Source organism: Oncorhynchus keta, chromosome 23 (genome assembly GCF_023373465.1).
Source record: "Oncorhynchus keta strain PuntledgeMale-10-30-2019 chromosome 23, Oket_V2, whole genome shotgun sequence".
Taxonomy (NCBI): Eukaryota; Metazoa; Chordata; class Actinopteri; order Salmoniformes; family Salmonidae; genus Oncorhynchus; species Oncorhynchus keta.
Window position 1 is genome coordinate 10433442 of NC_068443.1, and position 21628 is coordinate 10455069.

Below are 21628 nucleotides of genomic sequence, written 5' to 3' on the forward strand. Positions count from 1 at the left end.
AATTGCCCTGAACGAATTTGAATAATAGTTCTCTGATTGGCTGTTCATACCTCGAGTGATTGAAAACCCGCGCTTTACAAACTTTTCTAGACTATCTAAAAAAAATAACAACACAAAATTGTGTATCTTTCCAAGATAATATTTAGCATTCAACTACTCACGAAGTCGTCACGAAACTCGATACAGTGGCGAGTGCATTGCGTGTAACTTTAGGAGTCGGCGGGTTTTGTTTCAACTCTTCCTTAGCAACCAACTTCAATACAGCAAGGAAAAGTAAACACAGCTGTTAGCAAGCTAGTTTGCTAATAAGCCCATTTCAGGTTTACAGATAAAAAGGTGAGTTTTGGCCAGGTAAAAGTGAGTTGTCTAATTTGGTGTGAAGGTAATTCATACGCTTGCAACACATCTATCATTAATTTCAAAATTGTAATTATTTCGCCTCTATTGCCTTGCCTCCCTTTTATATTACCTAATTTGCACACGCTGTATATAGACTTTTCTATTGTGTTATTGACTGTACGTTTGTTTACTCCATGTGTAACTCTGTTTCTGTCGCACTGCTTTTGCTTTATCTTGGCCAGGTCGCAGTTGTAAATGAGCACTTGTTCTCAACTGGCCTACCTGGTTAAATAAAGGTGAAGGGGAATAACCCGCTAGCTACCCTAACTTTAACGTTAGCCATCGGTTAGCTTGCTAGCTACCTGTGTAGAATGGGAATAGCGACTTCCGGTCCAGGGCGTGACTGCTGTCACTATTCTGGTAAGTAACCAAAATATAAAGCTGTTGCTCGAGTGCTGACAGACATTTCTCAGAATGCGCCGGGTGTCATTCGACGTTCCTCCACAATACGAAATCGAGTAATACGAAATGTTCACTACGCGATGCATGTTAAGGTAGCCTGGTGGTTAGTGTTTGGTCAGTAACCGAAAGGTTGCGAGATTGAATCCCCGAGCTGACAAGGTACAAATCTGTATTTCTGCCCCTGAACAAGGCAGTTAAAACACTGTTCCCCGGTAGGCCGTCATTGTAAATAAGAATGTGTTCTTAAATGACTTGCCTGGTTAAAAATGAATAAATCAGAGCTAGTGAAGCCAGTCACTAGAACAGCGGAGTAGTGAGCAGCGCGTACGACGCCCTGGACCAGAGCTAGGGTGGGGACAACAAAGGTTTACTGTACCAGAAACCCCATCTGTTATAGCTGAATAACGTACATCCTTTCCATAGACCAAAGCCCACAATGTCGCTGTGGACTGAGTCCCGTTGGACAGAGAATCAAGGCAACCCTCGTGCTAAAGGGGACACCGTTTCTGTTGTCAAGGATGACTCCTCGGACCTCCTGGAGGATGACTCATTTGTCCTAAACAAGTCCTATCCATGTGTCTGGAGGCCACTGTACAAGGGCCAGGCTCTAGAACGCTGGCGGTTTCCTGGATCCATAGCAGGTGTGTGTCTGGATGCTTCCTGCAACAGCCTCTACATGGGTGTATTCATTAGTCAGATTCCGTTGGTCTGTTGAAAAACGTTTTGCAACAGAAACCAGTTTACTCTGGGAACTAAACTGGGAAGGACCTACCTGAATTTGCCAAATAAGCTTGATTTCATTGCTAAACATTTTCTGTTTGTAGAACTTTTTGCAACGGAATCTGTCTAATGAATACACCCTCAGGTGTTTCCCTCTAGCTCGTACTTGTGGAATAGGAGTTAACATGGGACTGTCAAACACAATGGCTGTGATGTGTCTGGCAGTGCTTAGGTTTACCTACAGCTGAGATGGTAGTCTCTAGCCAGAACACAATTGAGAGGCTGTGGCATCACAACACAGTGGGAACAGGCTTATACACTATCATTACTAGCTCATGTCAACCCGTTTGTTTTAGCTTGTCATCACTAGACCCTATACTGTACATCGTAACCCTTTCATTTCTCTAGGTGATTGTCAGAACCCCTGTAGCTCTGTGGCTATGAGAGACATTCAGATCCCCAGCCGGCATGGCTCAGGATCACACAGCCAGTCAGACTCGCTGTCCACTGTGTCTGAGTCAGACAGAACCCTGCTCAGCCTGCTGACCTGTGCAGGAGGCTTTGCGCTCTCAGGACCTCCAGCGGTCCACAACCCCAACAAGGCAGTCCTCACTGTAGACTGCAAAAGCACAAAGGTAGGGTATGGGTATATGGTAGGGTAGGTAGGGTATATGACTGCAATTGGGCTATATATCAAATGCTCTCTCACAATGCAAATGGCTTTGAAATCAGTTTAAAGGTATATGAACTTGAAACTTAAAGGCTTAGGGCAGTCAAATGTGTTCCTGTATTGTATATTTTCATACTGTGAAAATGATAATGCCATTGTAGTGTAAGAACTGTTTGAATAGACTGCCTGACATTTCAGCTGGTTTTGGTGGGATGGTGTTTTGGCCTTCCTGGTGACATCACCAGGTGGTTAAATTTAGTTCAAACAAGAGCTCTAAACCCCTCTGCCAAGCACAGCCAGTCTTCAGTTTTCCCCTCCCCACTCAGACCACTATGAATGTCCTAGCCTTGCTTGAGAAATTTCTCTTTGCTAAGAAGCTTCTTTTTTTGTTTTTTTTACAAGTCTTTGTTTTATGGCTAAAGATGTATCATTTGCACATGAGACAATTATTTTTTGGTGTTTTAAAAAAAATAGATATTGGCTGCAAATGTGAAGGCATGCGCACTGTTTGAGTGCACCAGCAATGATCTGATTGGACAAAAGCTGTCCTGCTTCCTGAAGAAGACCAATCAGGTCCTGGAAGAAGCTTTAAGTGAGGGGTGTCTTCAGACAGATGGAAATGTAGCAGTGGTGTCTGGGAAAGTGGTAAGAATGATTTTGCAAATAAAGGCTCAATTGTTTTCCTTCTGCACAGCCCTCTGTTGCTTGTCAAATTATTATTCTGTCTTGCTTAAGAGTACAGACAAACTCACATCCTTAGATCACGGCATTGAGATGACTCCTGTTTTCTCCTCTGTAAAGTTGGATGCAGTGAGCCAGTGTGGTACTGAGGTCCCAGTGTCTGTATGGACCCAGAGACAGTCACAGGAAGGACAGCATTGCCTGGTCATGATGGAGCGTGTGGAGAGAATCTCAGCCCATGTCTCCTTCTCACAAGACGTAAGTTACACAGATTCCAAAATGTGGTTCAGAGTGGCACCTGACATCCTGTGAAACTCAAGTCATTTCTAGGTCATATTCTTTAAGGGCACACAGCACATGTTCTGCAACATAAAAGTCCTGGTAGTCCCTGTCTGGTTCAGTATGGTGCCTATAAATACAACCACAAGGCCTCTGTAGCCTAACTCGATGACCGATTGCGTTTACTTCTAGGGGATCATCCTGAGCTGTGACCTGGTCTTTGCCCATCTGCATGGTTACAAGCAGACGGAGGAGCTGACAGGGATGCCTATCAGAGAGATGATCCCCTCTCTACAGATCCCCCTCCACAACTGCGCTCTGCCCAAGGTCAGTCCCCACACACACACACACACACACACACACACACACACACCTGCCCCATAGAGAGCACTGGTTTAACCCTGAGGTAACATCTCCCTTCCCTCAGATGCTGAGGGTCCAGAGGGTGTCCAGTAGATGCAGGGGGGGCACCTCCCTCCTCCTCTGTATTAAACTCCAGGGGGCAGTGGTGTGTGGTAAACCCCAGCAGCTGAAGGATGGGTTGAGCTGCCCAGAACCCCAAAACACCCCTGGTGGCCCTGAGGACCAGCAGGGTTCCCCTGTCTCCTCCCCAGTCTGCAGAGCACCACAGCCAGCACATTGTGAAAATGGAAAGGAACTGTCCTCTGGTAGAGAGGAGTGCTCTTCTCATTCTCTATTCTCAGAGAAATGTTACTATAGAATTGTTTGTATATAAGTTAGGTAGTTTGTGCGCATGAGATTTCTTGCACACAAAAAAAAATCAGTATTTGATATCTAAAGATCTTGTCTGTACGCCATGCCATCTGTCAGGAGTTAAAGAGAACAGCAGCCTCCTCTCCTCTGGTTCGGGGCTGGTCTATTCTGGGACGGTGTGGGTGTTCACCCCTCTCAGCGGTCTCCTCACCCTCCACCCTGATGGCTCTATCAACAGCATCCACAACCACCTGTCCCTCAGTCTCCTGGGCTTTGGGAACGCAGAGCTACAGGGGAAGGTATTAAACTAACTCTTCTCATACACTGGTTTAAAGCAATGTCTTTAGAAAGCCTTATTTTTTTAAAAGTTTTTTTACATCTGCATATGTCAGTGCTATTCAGAACCCCCCCAAGAAGTAAGGCCTGAGGGGCTGTGAATATACCATGGCTGTGAATATACCATGGCTAAGGGCTGTTATGCATAATGCAACCTCAGAGGTGCCTTATTGCTGTTATAAATTGGTTACAAATGTAATTGAAACAGTAAAAATACTTTGCCAAACCTGTGGTATACAGTCTGATATACCATTGGCTTTTAGCCAATCAGCCAATGCTTATCAAATATACCCAATATTCATCGGCTGATGCAAACTAGACTCATTTTATGGTCCTAGATTCAACCAGCTGTAGAGGGTTCTGTAATGTAGCTCTAGTTTCTACTCCAGGGTTGGTGGTCAATTCAGAAAGTAAACCACGTTCCAATTCCAGGTTTTCCCTCATTGATGTGAATTGTAACTGTCTTTGTCATGTGTCCTACAGGATGTCACGTTCCTGATTCCTGCTTTCTATGATTGGTTCTGTGGCTTGGAGAACGGTGCCATTACCCCACCCCAACAACCAGAGGGTGGGCTTCTACACACTGACTCATCACACCCTTCCAACACAGGTGACTCCTCTATAGTTCAGTTTCTCTCCATCGTAGGGCAGTGTTCTCCACCAGTTCTTGATGGTTGTTGTAGTGTATGCAGGCTTTTGTTCATCCTAGCACTAACAACTGATTCAGCAAGTCAACTATTAATCCAAGACTTTGATTATCCAAATTTTGTACAGATGTGCTATCTTAACTTGGCCAGTTTCTCACAGGAAAATGATCCTGCAGCAACAGGAAGTGTGAATTATATCCACTTATAATGAATGTACACTTTTGTAGGGGATATATTTGTAGTTGATACATTAAGTCTGACAAATAAGTGGATTTTTATTTTATTATTTTACTTTAGAAGTTTTTTAAACATTCAAACTACTTGCATTTCCTGCTGTGCAGTTATACTGCTCAAATTAGGATAGTATGTCTAAGTGCTGGTCTAGCACGAATGTCCCCAGAACCAGGTGTGAGAAACTCCCTGTTGTCGAGCTGAACACTGTAGTGACTGGGACACGAGGCCTCTGGACCTCAAAGCCACTTCCAACATTTTCACTGCATAATCAGACTGATTTTAGCCCTGGGACACCAGGTGTGTAGAACAGAAAGCCAGCAGGCTCTGGTCCTTGTAGACCAGGTATTCCCAAACTGGGATACGCCAAATAAAAATGTGATTCGCATTTAAAAATGATATCACATTTTGAAACAGTCCATTTTGTAGTTTCCAACAGGGCAATATATTTGGGTGAGGTTCTCACCTGAGTAGCCTCACTTCACTGCCAAAAATAAAATTCAACCATCTATTCAGCAAAATAATAACAATTTCAAATACAAGTAGCCTAGCCAAGTAATTAACATCCAATCACATTAACCGTTACCCTCTCGTGAGAATTCTACTTATGGCGGCGACGGTTGCTGCTGCTCATTCTGTTTGCTCAAATAGATAAATGGTTAAAGTAAGGACAGGTCTATAGACACCTACCAGCTCTACTGGTAGTACTGCACCTACCAGCTCTACTGGTAGTACTGCACCTACCAGCTCTACTGGTAGTACTGCACCTACCAGCTCTACTGGTAGTACTGCACCTACCAGCTCTACTGGTAGTACTGCACCTACCAGCTCTACTGGTAGTACTGCACCTACCAGCTCTACTGGTAGTACTGCACCTACCAGCTCTACTGGTAGTACTGCACCTACCAGCTCTACTGGTAGTACTGCACCTGTCGACGACAAGTTGCTCTGCTTCCACGAGCACATCCAATGTTAGCATCAGTAATTCTACATTTGTTAATAGCCCAGCTAGCATGGACACTGACAGTTGTGAATCTGATGCAGCTGAAGAGCTACTGGCCCCTTACCCGACAAAGCACCGAACAACAAAGGGACGTTGGACCATCGACGAGGAGCAAATATAATGATAACTGCTTGGCATTCACTTATATTGGGAGTAGTGCCTTTCCTCAGCCACGGAGTACTTTTGTACTTCTGCACATAAACGCAATCTCACAACTCGCTGAAACAATCACTCGTGCGCATAGATTTAGTAACAAAATATGTCAATTTGAAAAATAAGCCTGTTTTCTTTTGGGGGGGGTTGTGATTATTAAGACAACTTGACTAAGACATGTATAAAAGCCACATACCATTTAAGAAAGGGAAAGGCTGAACTATTCTGACAATGCCTTCATCAAACTGGTTCACGATGCGTCCGTGACATGGCAGGAGATGTTTTGAAACAATTACTGGTTTGCATACAAGCCAGTGAATTATGTGTTACAGCTGGATGAGTCAACAGACGTGGCGGGCCTGGCACAGCTCCTGGTATGTCTGTTAGGTTTATGGGGGATCAGTTCAGGAAGACATCCTCTTCTGGAAACCAGGACAACAGGAGAGGGTATTTAAGTACTGGACAGCTTTATGACATCAAATGGATGTTGGTGGTCGAGATGTGTTGGTATCTGTACTGATGACGCAGAAGTTGTGACCATAAGACATAGTGGAGTGGTAACGTGCATGCAAACAGTTGCTCCCGACCCCACTTGGGTACACTGCAGCATCCACTGAGAGGCTCTTGGGTACACTGCAGCATCCACCGAGAGGCTCTTGCTGCCAAGGGAATGCCTAACGGCTTGAAAGACATTTTGGACACTACAGTGAAATGGTTAACTTTGTTAAAGCAAGGCCCCTGAACTCGTGTATTTTCTGCACTGTGCAACCATAAGTGCGCTGGTTATCAAGTGGCAAAGTAGACACGTTTTTTTAAATTGAGAGATGAGCTTAGTTTTCTTTACTGACCATAATTTTCACTTGTCTGACTGCTTGCATGATGAGTTTCTCTCACGACTGCACTATCTGGGTGATGTTTTTCTCGCCTGAATTATCTGGATCTAGGATTACAGGGACTCTCTGCAACTATATTCAATGTGTGGGATTAAATTGAGGCTATGATTAACACGTTAACAAGGACAACACACAGGTCTTTCCATTTATGATATTTTTTTGTGTTCAAATGAACGCAACCTTACGGACAATGTGATATATCAAAGCACTTGCGTGAGTTGGGTGTGCAATTACGCAGGTACTTTCCCAAAATGGCTGACACAAACAACTGGATTCCTTATCTGTTTCACGCCCTGTCTCAGCCCACTTACCGATATCTGAACAAGAGCCTCCTCAAAATTGCAACAAGTGGTTCTGTGAAAATGTAATCAGCAGCCACTGCCAGATTTCTGGATTGGGTTGTGCTCAGTTTCCTGCCTTGGCAAATCACGCTGTTAAGACACTGATGCCCTTTGTAACCACATGTGAGAGTGGATTCTCAGCCCTCACTAGCATAAAAACTAAATACAGGCAGACTGTGTAGAAAATTATTTAAGATAAGACTCTCTCCAAAACAACCCAACATTGCAGAGTTGTGTGCATCATTTCAAGCACACGGTTCTAATTAACCTGTGAGTTATTCACAAATTTCAACAATTTAAAGTGTTATTTAAGATGGCAAAATGATTTATTAGTGCCCTAGTCCTTTAAGAGATCTGTCACTTCCCACGAGCTGGGTTGTGACAGTCTCACTCATTCTTAGGTTTAATAAATGTATCATATACTGTGGCAGGCTTACAATGATGGCAAAAATGACATTTGAGAGTGTTGGTGCTGGAGGGAGTATGCAGCTGGAGGTTGAAGGGGTATGGGACTATAACGTTTGGGAACCACTGTTGCTGGGGAAGAGTTGAAAAGCGCTGCTCTACTGGTTTAGCACCAGGGCAGGAAAAATTCTCTAATCCAACTGGTGCTTTCCACTCTGTGAAACGACTCTATTGGTTGACAGCCTGCTATGGGTGTTTGTCAGATTCCTTGTTTTTCCTTCATCTCCAGTAAACGAAGCATTTAACTCTGTTCCCCATCCAGACCCCTGTGTATACTCTGGTCATCCTGTCCCTGCTGCTAGCACAGTCACCCATCCCATTCCCACATTCCCAATGGGAGGCCAACTTCAACAGGGTAACGTGCACTTCTGGAGTGTTACTAGTGCTCGTGTTACTCATGAAATCCATTTCCTTTGTACATTGTCAGTGTGTTCTGCCTCCATGCGTCATTTAAATGTGATCTTCCTGGTTTTCATTGCTTTGTTGATTCTTCATGTTCACTGGGTTTGTCATCTCAAATCATGTAGTTTTTTTTTCCAGAATCCAAGTAATGCAGTCAAAAGGGAATAACAATCCTGAGTAATTAGATTTTGGGGGAGGAAAAAAATAACAAATGTTTCTGGTCTGTCTAGACCCCAGCTCTCTGGCTGGTGACATGGCTGTGGTGCAAAAGGCAGAACAGGGGAGAAACTTCTCCACTGGGAAGGGCAGGATCTTCACTGGCTCCAGTATCAGACTGGAGCAGCAGTGCTGCACTCCCTCCACCCTGGACCCTCCGGAGGTTACCGCCACACCCATGATCAGGTAAGTCACCTATGGACAAGTTCAGTCCTGAAATAAACATGTGTGGGGTTGTCCTATCCCCTTTGGTTTTAATTTCCACCTTCTGACACCTGACTTCCCACTTGAATGAATCAGACACAAACTTAAAGGCAATGATCAGTCGGCACATGAGAGGCCCTGAGGTAGGCCAAGTTGCTAACCTAATAAAAATGTTGTGGATGTATATGAAGTGTTTAATGAGAGTTCGGCCCCGTCCCATATCAACCACTGTCGGTGTTTCTGTAGGCTCTAGGTGCCTAACTAGGTTTCTCTCCACAGGGTTGATGACACTGCAGAACTGATGAAAGAAGCTGCACAGGTGGCCCTGTGTCCCAGCCAGTGTGACAGTGGCGACGACACCCACGACCTGCTACAGTCCTTTGCCCTGGTGGAGAGAGGCGAGGTACTCTGCCTGTCACTCACTCGCCCTCCAACCTGTAGCCCAGGAGGGCAGCCCCTCAGTGGAGTGGGACCAGGTGTGAATTAGCTAACAAATTGTGATTTTAAAAATTGTAAAAATAAATAAACAGTTTGACGTCCAAATTCACTTCTAATTTTCCTCTGCGAATGGACTTTAATGTAGAAATGTGTTATTTGTATTACTTAAGGCACTCCAACCATGGATGAGTGCAGCCGAGCACGGCCCTGCCGCCCTACCCCATACCATGCCAAAGGCCCCCAGCAGCTGTGTGACCTGTCAGCCATGCAGGACTCCAGCTTCGAGGTGATCTCCCTGGGCAGCCGCTCCTCCTCAGGGTTCTGTGAGAAGTGGGCTGGCTGTCATGGGGGATCCAGCCCGCCGGCGGCCACCTCCCGGACAGCCCAGGTTGTGGACTCGGCCAGCTGCTACCTGGACCTGGACACCAATGGGGAGCTGGTGACCCGGGCCATGGCCGACCTGAACCTGAGTGGAGTTCTAGAGTTGCTTAGTGTTGGAGGTGATGACTTCTCCCATACCTCGGTTGATACCGCCGAGCTCCTGCGTACCCCTTCGCCGTACGTGGTCGAGTCCGACCAGGAAGAGGGACCCGGCTGTGTGGAGGTCCAGAACAGTCAATTAAAAGGACTGGCGGGGGAGGACGAACGTGACCAGTGGGCTGTGTTCTCTGTTCTCCACAACGTCCAAAGCCAGGACTCTAGACGGATGAATGGAGAGATCCAGTTGATCTCGGATGCCCCTCCCAACACCTCCACCCCTAAGAAGCAGCAGGAGAATGAGTGCTCCATGACCCCACAGCACATCACAGAGGGGAGCTATGATGGAAGTGTTTACCACAGGGATGGAACGAGAATCGGTTGGTACCTCTTCACAAGCTCTCACTTAGCTTTTATCTTTGAGAAGAGCTGAGCTTCCAGGTATAGAGCATCTCCTAAAGATGGTGTGTGTTATCAGCTCTGTGGTACTTGATTACAAAGTTGGTTTTAGAACTACGAGGATGAATTATAGCATCTCTCTCTTTCCTCCAGAGGTGCAGTGTGAGATCCGTAGGGCTGAGCTTCATGGGGCTAGGTGTGTGTTCTGTGTGTGGCTGAGCAGGCCTGGACAGCAGGAGTCAATGTTGCATCATAGTGGTGTCTACAGCAACAGAGCTTCACTACAAAACTCATCCTCACTCAGTCTGGGAGAGGTCAGTATTCAGTCTAAACTCCTGCTTAATCTGAAAAAAATCACTTTTTTAAATTTAATTATTTGGTTGATTTTGACAGATTTGTGCTTTTACCCGGTCTGGTAAAGAGGAATATTCTGCTGCCGACATTGATGTTTTCACACTGCTTTGCTTCCACATTTTGTAACAAAGTCAGCTTAAAGTGGATAGAATTTTCAATTTTTATCTACACAATACTCTTTGTCAAACTGGATGAGAAATCATTTTTGTGAAATAAAACGCCATCTTTATTAGATGGTATTCAATGCCCTGAGTCAAAACTAAGTTACTCTCCTTTGACAGTGTTTACACTCTTTCTGGGTCAGTCCCACACCTGGATTTTACAATATTTGCACGGTCTTTTAAATTCTTCAACCTCTGTCAAGTTGTTGATCATTGCTAGACAGCCATTTTCAAGTCTTGCCATAGATTTTGAATCTGATTTTTAAGTCAACTTTAACTAGGCCACTCAGGAACATGTAATGTCGTCTTGGTAAACTCTACTGTATTTGGCTTTTTTTTTTTTTGTCCTGCTGAAAGGAATGTTTGTTGGAAAGCAGACTGAACCAGGTTTTCCTCGGTTTTCTTTTATCATAAATTCCCTAGTCCTTGCCAGTGACAAGCATACTATAACATTATGCAGCCACCACCATGCTTGAAAATATGAAGTGGTGCTCGGCTGTTGAATTTTCCCCAAACATACCACTTTGTTAGTACATGATGATGATGATCCCAATTTAACTTTAGTTAAGTGCAAACAAGATGCATGTTTTTGAATATTTTGTTTTCTTCCTGTACAGCCTTCCTCTTCACTCGGTCAATTAGGTTAGCATTGTGGAGTAACTACCATGTTGTTCCACTGCCATTAAACTGTTTGTCACCATTGGCATCATGGTGAAATCCCTAAGCGGTTCCTTCCTCTCTGGCAACTGAGTTAGGCAGGACGCCTGTATCTTTGTAGTGACTGGGTGTATTGATACACCATCCAAATTGTAATTTATAACTTCACCATGCTCAAAGGGATATTCAATGTCTGTTTTCAGTTTATTTTGACCCAGGTCATAGTCAGTTAATAATCATTAACACTATTGCACACAGTGAGTCCATGCAACTTGTGATTTGTTCAGGAAATGTTTACTCCTGAACTTATTTTGCCATAACAAAGGGGTTGAATACTTATTGACATTTCGGCTCCTTTTTTTTTTGTAAAAATGTAGACTTTTCCACTTTGGCATTGTGTATGTAGGACAGTGACGCAATATCATGTTTTAAATTTGGGCTGTAACACGACAAAATAATGAAAGTCAAGGGCTATGTTTACTTTCTGAAGGCACTTTATTTGTATATTTTGACTCAGGCGATCTTGGAGGCCAGCCGTGGCGGTGCCGGTGAGGCGCTGCTCTCCACTTTGGACCTGGACCATTCCCGTGCATGCGATGGGCAGTTCTCAGAGCTGTACCAGCCGCTCCACGCCGTGGGGAAAGGGGCCTTCGGCTTCGTGTGGCAGGCTTGCAGGCGCTCTGACGGAGAGAAGGTGAGACTGACTGGGGACTCGTTACATTTTTACCAGTAAAGGTGAAGAACAACCACTCGTACACCTTATGAGTACCATAATGTGTCTTTATGGAGGGGAGTATTAAAAAAAAAAAATTAAAAAAAATACAATGTGACTCAAAATAGCTTTGAATTCCAGGTAATTGTATGACCTCAATGTGGTATCTTCATGCTCACAAGGTTTCACTGCATCCAAATTATGTTTTTGGAAAGAACTTATGGATTTCTGTATTCAAATAGTGTGATTGTCCCTCCTATGTTTGTAGGTGGTGGTGAAGTTTATCAGGAAAGGAAGGATAGTGAGTGAATGCTGGGTGGATGACCCCGTGCTGGGCCGCGTCAGCCAGGAGGTCGCCATACTCACCCGCCTGACACACCACAACATCGTCAAGGCAACAACTTTTTTTTGTTTGTTTGTGCCATGTTTTTAATGTGGTTCTCAGTGGTAACCCAAATCTCCACCATACAGAATAACAAACCTTCCCCCACTAAACAGTTTAGAGGCTCTTTTCCTAACATTTATCTGTTTATTCTCTCTCTCATCTGTGTCGCAGGTCCTGGAGGTGTTTGAGAACGAGGGTTACTTCCAGATGGTGATGGAAAAGCATGGGGATGGTCTGGACCTGTTTGAGTTCATAGACAAACAGCCCCAGCTGGATGAGCCTCTGGCCAGCTACATCTTTAGACAGGTACGGGACAGGAAGACGGAGGATTAATGGGCTCTTTGCACCTGTGTGTAGAAAGGAAACTATGGGCAGAAAAAATGTGATGCGTATTGTGTGAAATGTCACCATTTTCTGTCTCACCATCTCCTTTCCACCCCTCTTCAGTTGGTGGCAGCAGTGGCGTATCTGAGGAACAAAGACATCCTCCACCGGGACATCAAGGATGAGAACATCATCATTAACACAGAGTTCCACATCAGACTCATAGACTTTGGCTCTGCTGTCCCGCTGGCTCCAGGGAAGCTGTTCTACACCTTCTGTGGCACGCTGGAGTACTGCTCCCCAGAGGTGCTGAAGGGCAACCCGTAAGTACACAGGGTTTGTTTCTGGATGAAGAAGGGACTTAGGTGATGGCGTCGCAGGGGCGTGACTGGAGTCGTGGCAATAGGGCGCGGCTGAATTTAAATAAGCTTTTTAGGGGCCCCCCCCCCATCTTGGCGGTGTAGAAATGTCTGAATTTAAGCCAATTTCCTGCAATTATACACTATTTTGGAATTTTATTAGGATTGTTGTTGCAAAAGCAGCATTATGCCATGGTGCTGACATTTTGATGTTTTAAAGCTAATTTTCTATTCATTTTGCCATGGCTAATGCTGTGTTTTGCTTAAACGTAACACAATCAATATGGCTAAATTCATTGTTCTGGGAATTTTCTATTCTTGGCTGATAAGCATTTCTTTTGCTGACTTGATTTATATTTTTCCTACATGTGTTATCTTGTTTTAATTTTATACAAAGTGTTTTTCCACCCCCCCCCCCCAAAATGCAGAAAAATCTCAACACACACTGCCACTTCTCATAAGTCCAACACTGGCTGAGGGGTTAGCATACACATCTGTTAGGACAGAACACTTTTTGCAACATGATTTTATAAAACTACAAACTAGGAAACTCCGAATGAGAGCAAACCTGTACGTGGTGGTCCTTTGTTGTTTACTGTGGGTTCCCTGTTTACTGTGGGTTCCCTGTTTACTGTGGGTTCCCTGTTTACTGTGGGTTCCCTGTTTACTGTGTTGCGTAGCTACGGCGGTCCAGAGCTGGAGCTGTGGTCTCTGGGGGTGCTGCTCTACACATTGCTGTTCGGTGAGAACCCTTTCTGTGACATGGAGGAGACCCTGCAGTCCAAACTCAAGCCCCCCTTCCCTGTCTCTCCAGGTAGGACATCCAGTCAGAAACCGGTGTAATAGTGGCTACCGGGTTACCAAGATTTCGATTTCTCGCCAACTCCAGTTTCCTGAGATAAATAACTGCTAGAAACCGAACTTGTTTCTATGAACAGCATGACATGTCATGGAACTGTTAAATTATACTCAACAATATAACATGGAACATAACATAACACAATATAAATGGAACATAACATAACACAATATAAATGGAACATAACATAACACAATATAACATGGAACATAACACAATATAACATGGAACATAACACAATATAACATGGAACATAACACATAACATAACACATAACATAACACATAACATAACATAACACATAACATAACACATAACATAACACATAACATAACACATAACATAACACATAACATAACACATAACATAACACATAACATAACACATAACATAACACATAACATAACACATAACATGGAACATAACATGGAACATAACATGGAACATAACATAACACATAACATAACACATAACATGGAACATAACATAACACATAACATATAACATAACACATAACATGGAACATAACATAACACATAACATGGAACATAACATGGAACATAACATGGAACATAACATAACATGGAACATAACATAACACAACATGGAACATAACATAACACAACACAACATGGAACATAACACAACACAACATGGAACATAACACAACACAACATGGAACATAACACAACACAACATGGAACATAACACAACACAACATAACATGGAACATAACATAACACATAACATAACACATAACATAACACATAACATAACACACAACATGGAACATAACACAACACAACATGGAACATAACATAACACAACATAACATGGAACATAACATAACACAACATAACATGGAACATAACATAACACATAACATAACACATAACATAACACATAACATAACACATAACATAACACATAACATAACACATAACATAACACATAACATAACATAACACATAACATAACATGGAACATAACATGGAACATAACATGGAACATAACATAACACATAACATAACACATAACATGGAACATAACATAACACATAACATATAACATAACACATAACATGGAACATAACATAACACATAACATATAACATAACACATAACATGGAACATAACATAACACATAACATGGAACATAACATGGAACATAACATGGAACATAACATAACATGGAACATAACATAACACAACATGGAACATAACACAACACAACATGGAACATAACACAACACAACATGGAACATAACATAACACAACATAACATGGAACATAACATAACACAACATGGAACATAACACAACACAACATGGAACATAACACAACACAACATGGAACATAACATAACACAACATAACATGGAACATAACATAACACATAACATAACACATAACATAACACATAACATAACACATAACATAACACATAACATAACACATAACATAACACACAACATGGAACATAACACAACACAACATAACATGGAACATAACATAACACAACATGGAACATAACATAACACAACATAACATGGAACATAACATAACACATAACATAACACATAACATGGAACATAACACAACACAACATGGAACATAACACAACACAACATGGAACATAACACAACACAACATGGAACATAACACAACACAACATAACATGGAACATAACACAACACAACATAACACATAACATAACACATAACATAACACACAACATGGAACATAACACAACACAACATGGAACATAACACAACACAACATGGAACATAACACAACACAACATGGAACATAACACAACACAACATGGAACATAACACAACACAACATGGAACATAACACAACACAACATGGAACATAACACAACACAACATGGAACATAACACAACACAACATGGAACATAACACAACACAACATGGAACATAACACAACACAACATGGAACATAACACAACACAACATGGAACATAACACAACACAACATGGAACATAACATAACACAACATAACACATAACATAACATAACACATAACATAACATAACACATAACATAACACATAACATGGAACATAACATGGAACATAACATGGAACATAACATAACACATAACATGGAACATAACATAACATGGAACATAACATAACACAATATAACATATAACATATAACACAATATAACATGGAACATATAACACAATATAACATGGAACATATAACACAATATAACATGGAACATATAACACATAACATGGAACATATAACACACAACACAATATAACACACAACACACAACACAATATAACACACAACACACAACACAATATAACATGGAACATAACATAACACAATATAACATGGAACATAACATAACACAATATAACATGGAACATGTAAAAGTGTTTGTTTCTTGAGTTGAAATATCCCAGAAACGGTCCATATTCACAAATTGGCAGGCATAGGTTACTAACAACGAACACAATTTTATCATTGCAATTTTAGTGACGATCCTGAGGCCCGTTCTTGTGCAATTTAATCGCTACCATCACCTTGTGTTTTATCATGCTATGTCGCAAGGATCTGCACAATTCCTGGAAGCTGAAAATGTCTCGGTTCTTCCATGGCCTGCATACTCACCAGACATGTCACCCATTGAGCATGTTTAGGATGCTTTGGTTCGCCTGTACGACAGCATGTTCCAGCGACAGCCATTGAGGAGTGGGAAAACATTCCACGGGCCTCAACGTGTACAAGACAAAAGGAGCTAGTCGTGGACTAGAGATGAAGGAAGGCCGAACACGCCCCCATACACATCGACAGGGCTGTAGTGGAGCGTGTCCACGTCACCAACAAACTATCATGGTCCAAAGACAGTTGTGAAGAGGTCACAACACATTTTCCTTCTCTGGAGACTGAAGATTTGGCATGGGTCCTCAGATCGTCAGTTCTTTGGCTGCACCGTCAAGAGCATCCTGACCGGTTGCATCACTGCCTGGTACCGCAAATGCTCAGCATCTGACCGTAACGCACTACAGAGGGTAGTGCGTACGGCCCAGTACATCACTGGGGCCAAACTTCCTGCCATCCAGGACCTCTACACTTCAGAGGAAGGCCCCCAAAAAATCAATATCCAGTCACCTCAGTCATACACTGTTCTCTCCGCTAACGCATGACAAGCGGTACTGGAACGGCAAGTTTCGGACAAAGGCTCCTTAACCGCTTCTACCCCCAAGCCATAAGACTGCTGAATAATTAATCAAATAGCCACCTGGACTATTTAAGTTGACTCGCTGGTTATCTGTGCGTAGTCACTTTACCCCTACCCTCGTGAACAAATTACCTCAACTAACCTGTACCCCCCCTCACATTGACTTGATACACCTGTATATAGCCTTGTTACTTTTTATTATTTTATATATTTAACTCAATTTCTTAAACTGCATTAAGGGATTGTAAGCATTTCACAGGAAGGGCTACACCTGTTGTATTCGGTGCATGTGACAAATTATATTTAATCAACTCTGTAGGAGATTGTTGCGCTGCATGACAAATGGTCACCCTAGATACTGACTGGTTTTCTGATCCACGCATCTACTTTTTCTTAAAGTTATCTTGACCAATGGATTCAGATCTGTATTCCCAGTCATGTGAATTCCATAGATTAGGGCCTAATTAATTTATTTAAATGGACTTTCCTTATATGACCTAACATAGTAAAATTGTAAACTTGCATCTTGGCGAAAAATGTCAACTGTGGTTATTTTTAGCAAATTTAACGTGTAAATATTTGTATGAACATGAGATTCAACAACTGACAAACTGAACAAGTTCCATAGACATGTGACTAACCGAAATGCAATGTGTCCCTGAACAAAGGGAGGTCAAAAGTAAGTCTGTATTTTGTGTGGCCACCAGCTGTATTAAGTACAGCAGTGCATCTCTTCAAGGACTGCACCCGAGTTGCCAGTTCTTGCTGTGAGATGTTACCCCACTCTTCCCCCAAGGGAAGTTCCCAGACATTTCTGCGGGAATGGCCCTCACCCTCCGATCCAACAGTCCCAGACGTGCTCAATGGCTATGGGATCTTCGCTGGGCATGGCAGAACACTGACATTCCTGTCTTGCAGGAAATCATGCACAGAACTAGCAGTATGGCTGGTGGCATTGTCAGGATGATGCCTGCAGGAAGGGTACCACATGAGGGAGGATGTCTTCCCTGTAACGCACAGTGTTGAGATTTCCTGCAGTGATGACAAGCACAGTAAGCTGATGCTGTGACACAACCCCCCCCCCCAGACCGTGACGGACCTTCCACCTCCAAATCGATCCCGCTCCAGAATACAGGCCTCTGTGTAATGCTCATTCCTTTGACTATAAACGTGAATCCGACCGTCATCCCTAGTGAGACAAAACCGTGACTCGTCAGTGAAGAGCAGACTTTGCCAGTCTTGTCTGGTCCAGTGACGGTGGGTTTATGCCCATAGGCGACGCTGTTGCCGGTGATGTCTGAGGACATCATAACAGGCCTACAAGCCCTCAGTCCAGCCTCTGTCTATTGCGGACAGTCTGGGCACTGATGGAGGGTTTGTGCGTTCCTGGTGTTACTCGGGCAGTTGCCATCCTGTACCTGTCTGGCAGGTGATGTACCGATCCTGTACAGGTGTTACACATGGTCTGGACAATCAGCTGTTCGTCCTGTCTCCCTATAGCGCCGTCTTGGGTGTCTCACAGTACGGACAACCGCTCCACAGCCGCTCCACAGGTGCATGTTCATTAATTGTTTATGGTTCATTGAACAAGCATGGGAAATGGTGTTTAAACCCTTTACAATGAAAATCTGAAGTTATTTGGCTTTTTACGAATTCTTTTGAAAGATTTTTTTGATGAGTTTACACAGTGCATATAAATCTGTATTGTCAGCATGCGCAATCATCCAATTTGTTTCTCATTTACGCCACTATCTGGCTTTTTTTCACCTGCGGTTGGTTGCTTTTAAATCAGTGTGTACTCGCTCTCTGCCATCCTCCAGCATCAATTCCATTTACGTTGCCTCAAATGGCTAACCCTGATCAAGATGGATATACAGCATGTACAAAACAGTAACATCTTCCTGATATTGCGTTGCCCCTTTTTTACCCCTCAGAACAGCCATGTATATTAAACAGTCATTCATTAGTTAAATATATGTTTCTAACAGTCTTACTCTGCTCTGGCCTCTTTATATAGCTCTCGTGGAGTCCCAGGTAAAGCTACTACAATAGCTAAATTGGTAGGTTTTATTTTATTTGTGTTTTTAGCGTTTCTTGAGCTGAGTGATTCTGTATGTTAAATGCAGCAACAAAAAAACCTCTGCCTTTTTGAAGCATGACCATTCAATGGTAAGGAAATGATTCAAGTATGTCATTAGAATGAGGACAACTAAACTTTCATTTAACTGGGGAAGGAATGAAGTAATATGCAAATTGCGCAAAATTTAAAGGTAAGTTGTCAATCTACAATTTATAGCCTAGCAAAATGTATTAACTTTGTAGGCCACATGTCCTTCACTAGCATCGTTTGTTTTCAACTTCATGGGTTGAACGAGGTGTGTAATTCCAGTCAAATAATACAGTCCACACAAGATTACTGGAGCTTGTTTTAATTTATTTACCCAAGAGCATACATCTCTCAATTTATATATATATTTTTCCGTGTTGGATAACAGCACAAACTTGGTCTCATACGTTTTAATGTAGGGCTCATCTGCCTCCGGTAGCATCCAGCTTGTTTTCATGCCACTCAAATCCAGACATGTATATGCTGTAATGGTTTTGGTGGGAAATACCAGGTTACCCAGGAGTTCTTTTTTTTTATTAGTAAAATTGACTAACAGCCTATTTCCCCCATTTTTCTTCTCTGCAACCGTGCTACTAAACAGTGCTGTGACTGGTGTCTGACATCTTCCTGTGCTCCCCCAGACCTGCATGCTATGCTGTCAGGAATGCTGCAGCCTGACCCCCAACAGAGAATGACCCTGGAGCAGCTCCTGCTGCAGCCCTGGATTTGCCAACCCATCTGCCTGGCTGACTACAGCTGGGAGGAAGTGTTCCCTTACGGCAAGAGCCACGGTCAGTGGAGTCGACGAGTCCCTCTTCTCCCCATTCTTATCACCCAATAGCTAAGCAAACGACAGCCACTTTAGTCTGTAGGCTACAGTGTCCATATTAGGACATCTGATTTTCACCCATAGTCACTTTCCTCTTGTCTTCACAGCTCCCCCACAGTACCACGAGTCTGTTCCTGGAGACTTTCTAGGCCAGGGCTTGTACCCGGACACTAGAGATGATTCTTCACTTCCTTCTGATGATGACGATGAGAGGTCAATGGCCGCCATGACAACTGAGCTCATGAAGTACCTCTCTGATGAATGAGTTAACTTCAGTGGTGCATTTTAATCTTCTGACTTCCTCTCTCCTGGAGCTCCTTCCCTTTATATGCACTGATCTGTAAACCTGTCCATATTCTCTATCCTATGGGAAGGAGACAAGGGGTGGGAGAACCATTTTAGACTCGAGATGCACCCCAGGTCTCGTCATCATATCTGGACTGACTGAAGAGACACTAAATAGCAAGTGTGCTTTTACTACCAGAATAAATAAATACAGTTTTTAGAATGTGGATTGGGGGGGAGATGTATCCTTAAAGTTATGTATATGAATACAACCAAAGAGGCACAGCAAAATAATGAGCTGAACATACAACACCTACGGGTGCCTTTATTTGCTGTAATGTATTTATTAGAGGGACTGTGGTATCTTGGGTAATGAATGTAGCGTAGCTGCCAAAGCCTTATAATGGGTCATAAACTGAAGTCCAGTTTCACTTCAAAATATAAAATGCACTGATGCCTCGGGAGCAGAGGGTTGACTGATTCAGGTGCCACTACTTTCCAACGAGCCAGATGATTCACTTTGCTTTTATCTGTTGTCTGATTTATATTAAACAATTATGTTAAAGAAGTAGTGGTGTTAACTGCTTATTTATGCTTGTCGTTAGTGCAAAATTGTAAGCCTTTCAGTGTTTCAATATTTAATTCACATGCTTTTATCAGTTTGACTTTTTCCCGTTTTCAACATTGCAAATAAAATATACAAATATTTAAGCTAGAATCCTCGTTTGCAATTTTTTTTGGGGGGGGCTGGGGTTGTCATACACCGCCCCTATTTATTTGGACCGTGAGGCTAAAACGAATTTGTCTCTATTGCAGCATTTTTTTTATATGTGAATGTTTTGAGGTAACAGTAAATAATGCTTTGGGGGGGTGAACATGAATGAATTGTGGTGATCGATGCCTGAAGAGCATGCCCCCAAAACATGCTAACTTCTCACCATTTACAGGAGAGGTTATCCTTTTTGGGGGTACGATATTTGTCTAACTTTCTCACTCGTTCATGATTTTCTGGAGTCATGGTAGCATCCACGTTTAATGTAACTGTGTTCAGAAACCCTTTAAAATAAGTGACTCAAATGACTACATTACAATTCATTACTATTGGGTGCAACATAATCTGAAACTCAACCAAAAACGTGATGTAATTTTGTGTTAGGAATCTGGGACCAAAAACTAAATGTAATACACGAAGTGAATTTGTCCAAATACTTGTTACCTTCAAATGGGGGGGATGACTAGATGCATAAATGCTTTCATTCCTAAACAGTAAAACATGTATGAAAATACCCTCATGACATTCTGTACT

At 42.8% G+C, this 21628-nt stretch overlaps 1 protein-coding gene across 2 annotated transcripts; it reads left to right on the plus strand.

Moving 5' to 3' along the window:
• Positions 1–50: 50 nt before the first annotated feature.
• Positions 51–21040, plus strand: pask (PAS domain containing serine/threonine kinase). 2 transcript variants are annotated; one of them, XM_035799380.2, is made up of 21 exons: positions 51–336; positions 1225–1442; positions 1930–2156; positions 2666–2836; positions 2993–3130; positions 3344–3478; positions 3579–3819; positions 3983–4164; positions 4685–4811; positions 8197–8289; positions 8567–8738; positions 9036–9232; positions 9365–10051; positions 10224–10384; positions 11760–11936; positions 12223–12348; positions 12511–12645; positions 12787–12986; positions 13703–13836; positions 19850–19999; positions 20145–21040. In XM_035799380.2, the coding sequence occupies exons 2-21, from the start codon at positions 1238–1240 to the stop codon at positions 20300–20302; spliced, it is 3816 nt and encodes a 1271-aa protein (XP_035655273.1). In that variant the 5' UTR covers positions 51–336; positions 1225–1237; the 3' UTR covers positions 20303–21040. The 2 variants fall into 2 exon arrangements, with proteins under 2 accessions (XP_035655273.1, XP_035655276.1); XM_035799383.2 differs by lacking the exon at positions 8197–8289.
• Positions 21041–21628: the final 588 nt, after the last annotated feature.

Bases quoted from the DNA above. Each gene is read 5' to 3' on its own strand.
- pask (XM_035799380.2), top strand. From the start codon at position 1,238: ATGTCGCTGTGGACTGAGTCCCGTTGGACAGAGAATCAAGGCAACCCT. The intron at 3,820-3,982 runs GTAGAGAGGAGT...GCCATCTGTCAG, and splicing joins TGGAAAGGAACTGTCCTCTG to GAGTTAAAGAGAACAGCAGC. The intron at 20,000-20,144 runs GTCAGTGGAGTC...TTGTCTTCACAG, and splicing joins CCCTTACGGCAAGAGCCACG to CTCCCCCACAGTACCACGAG.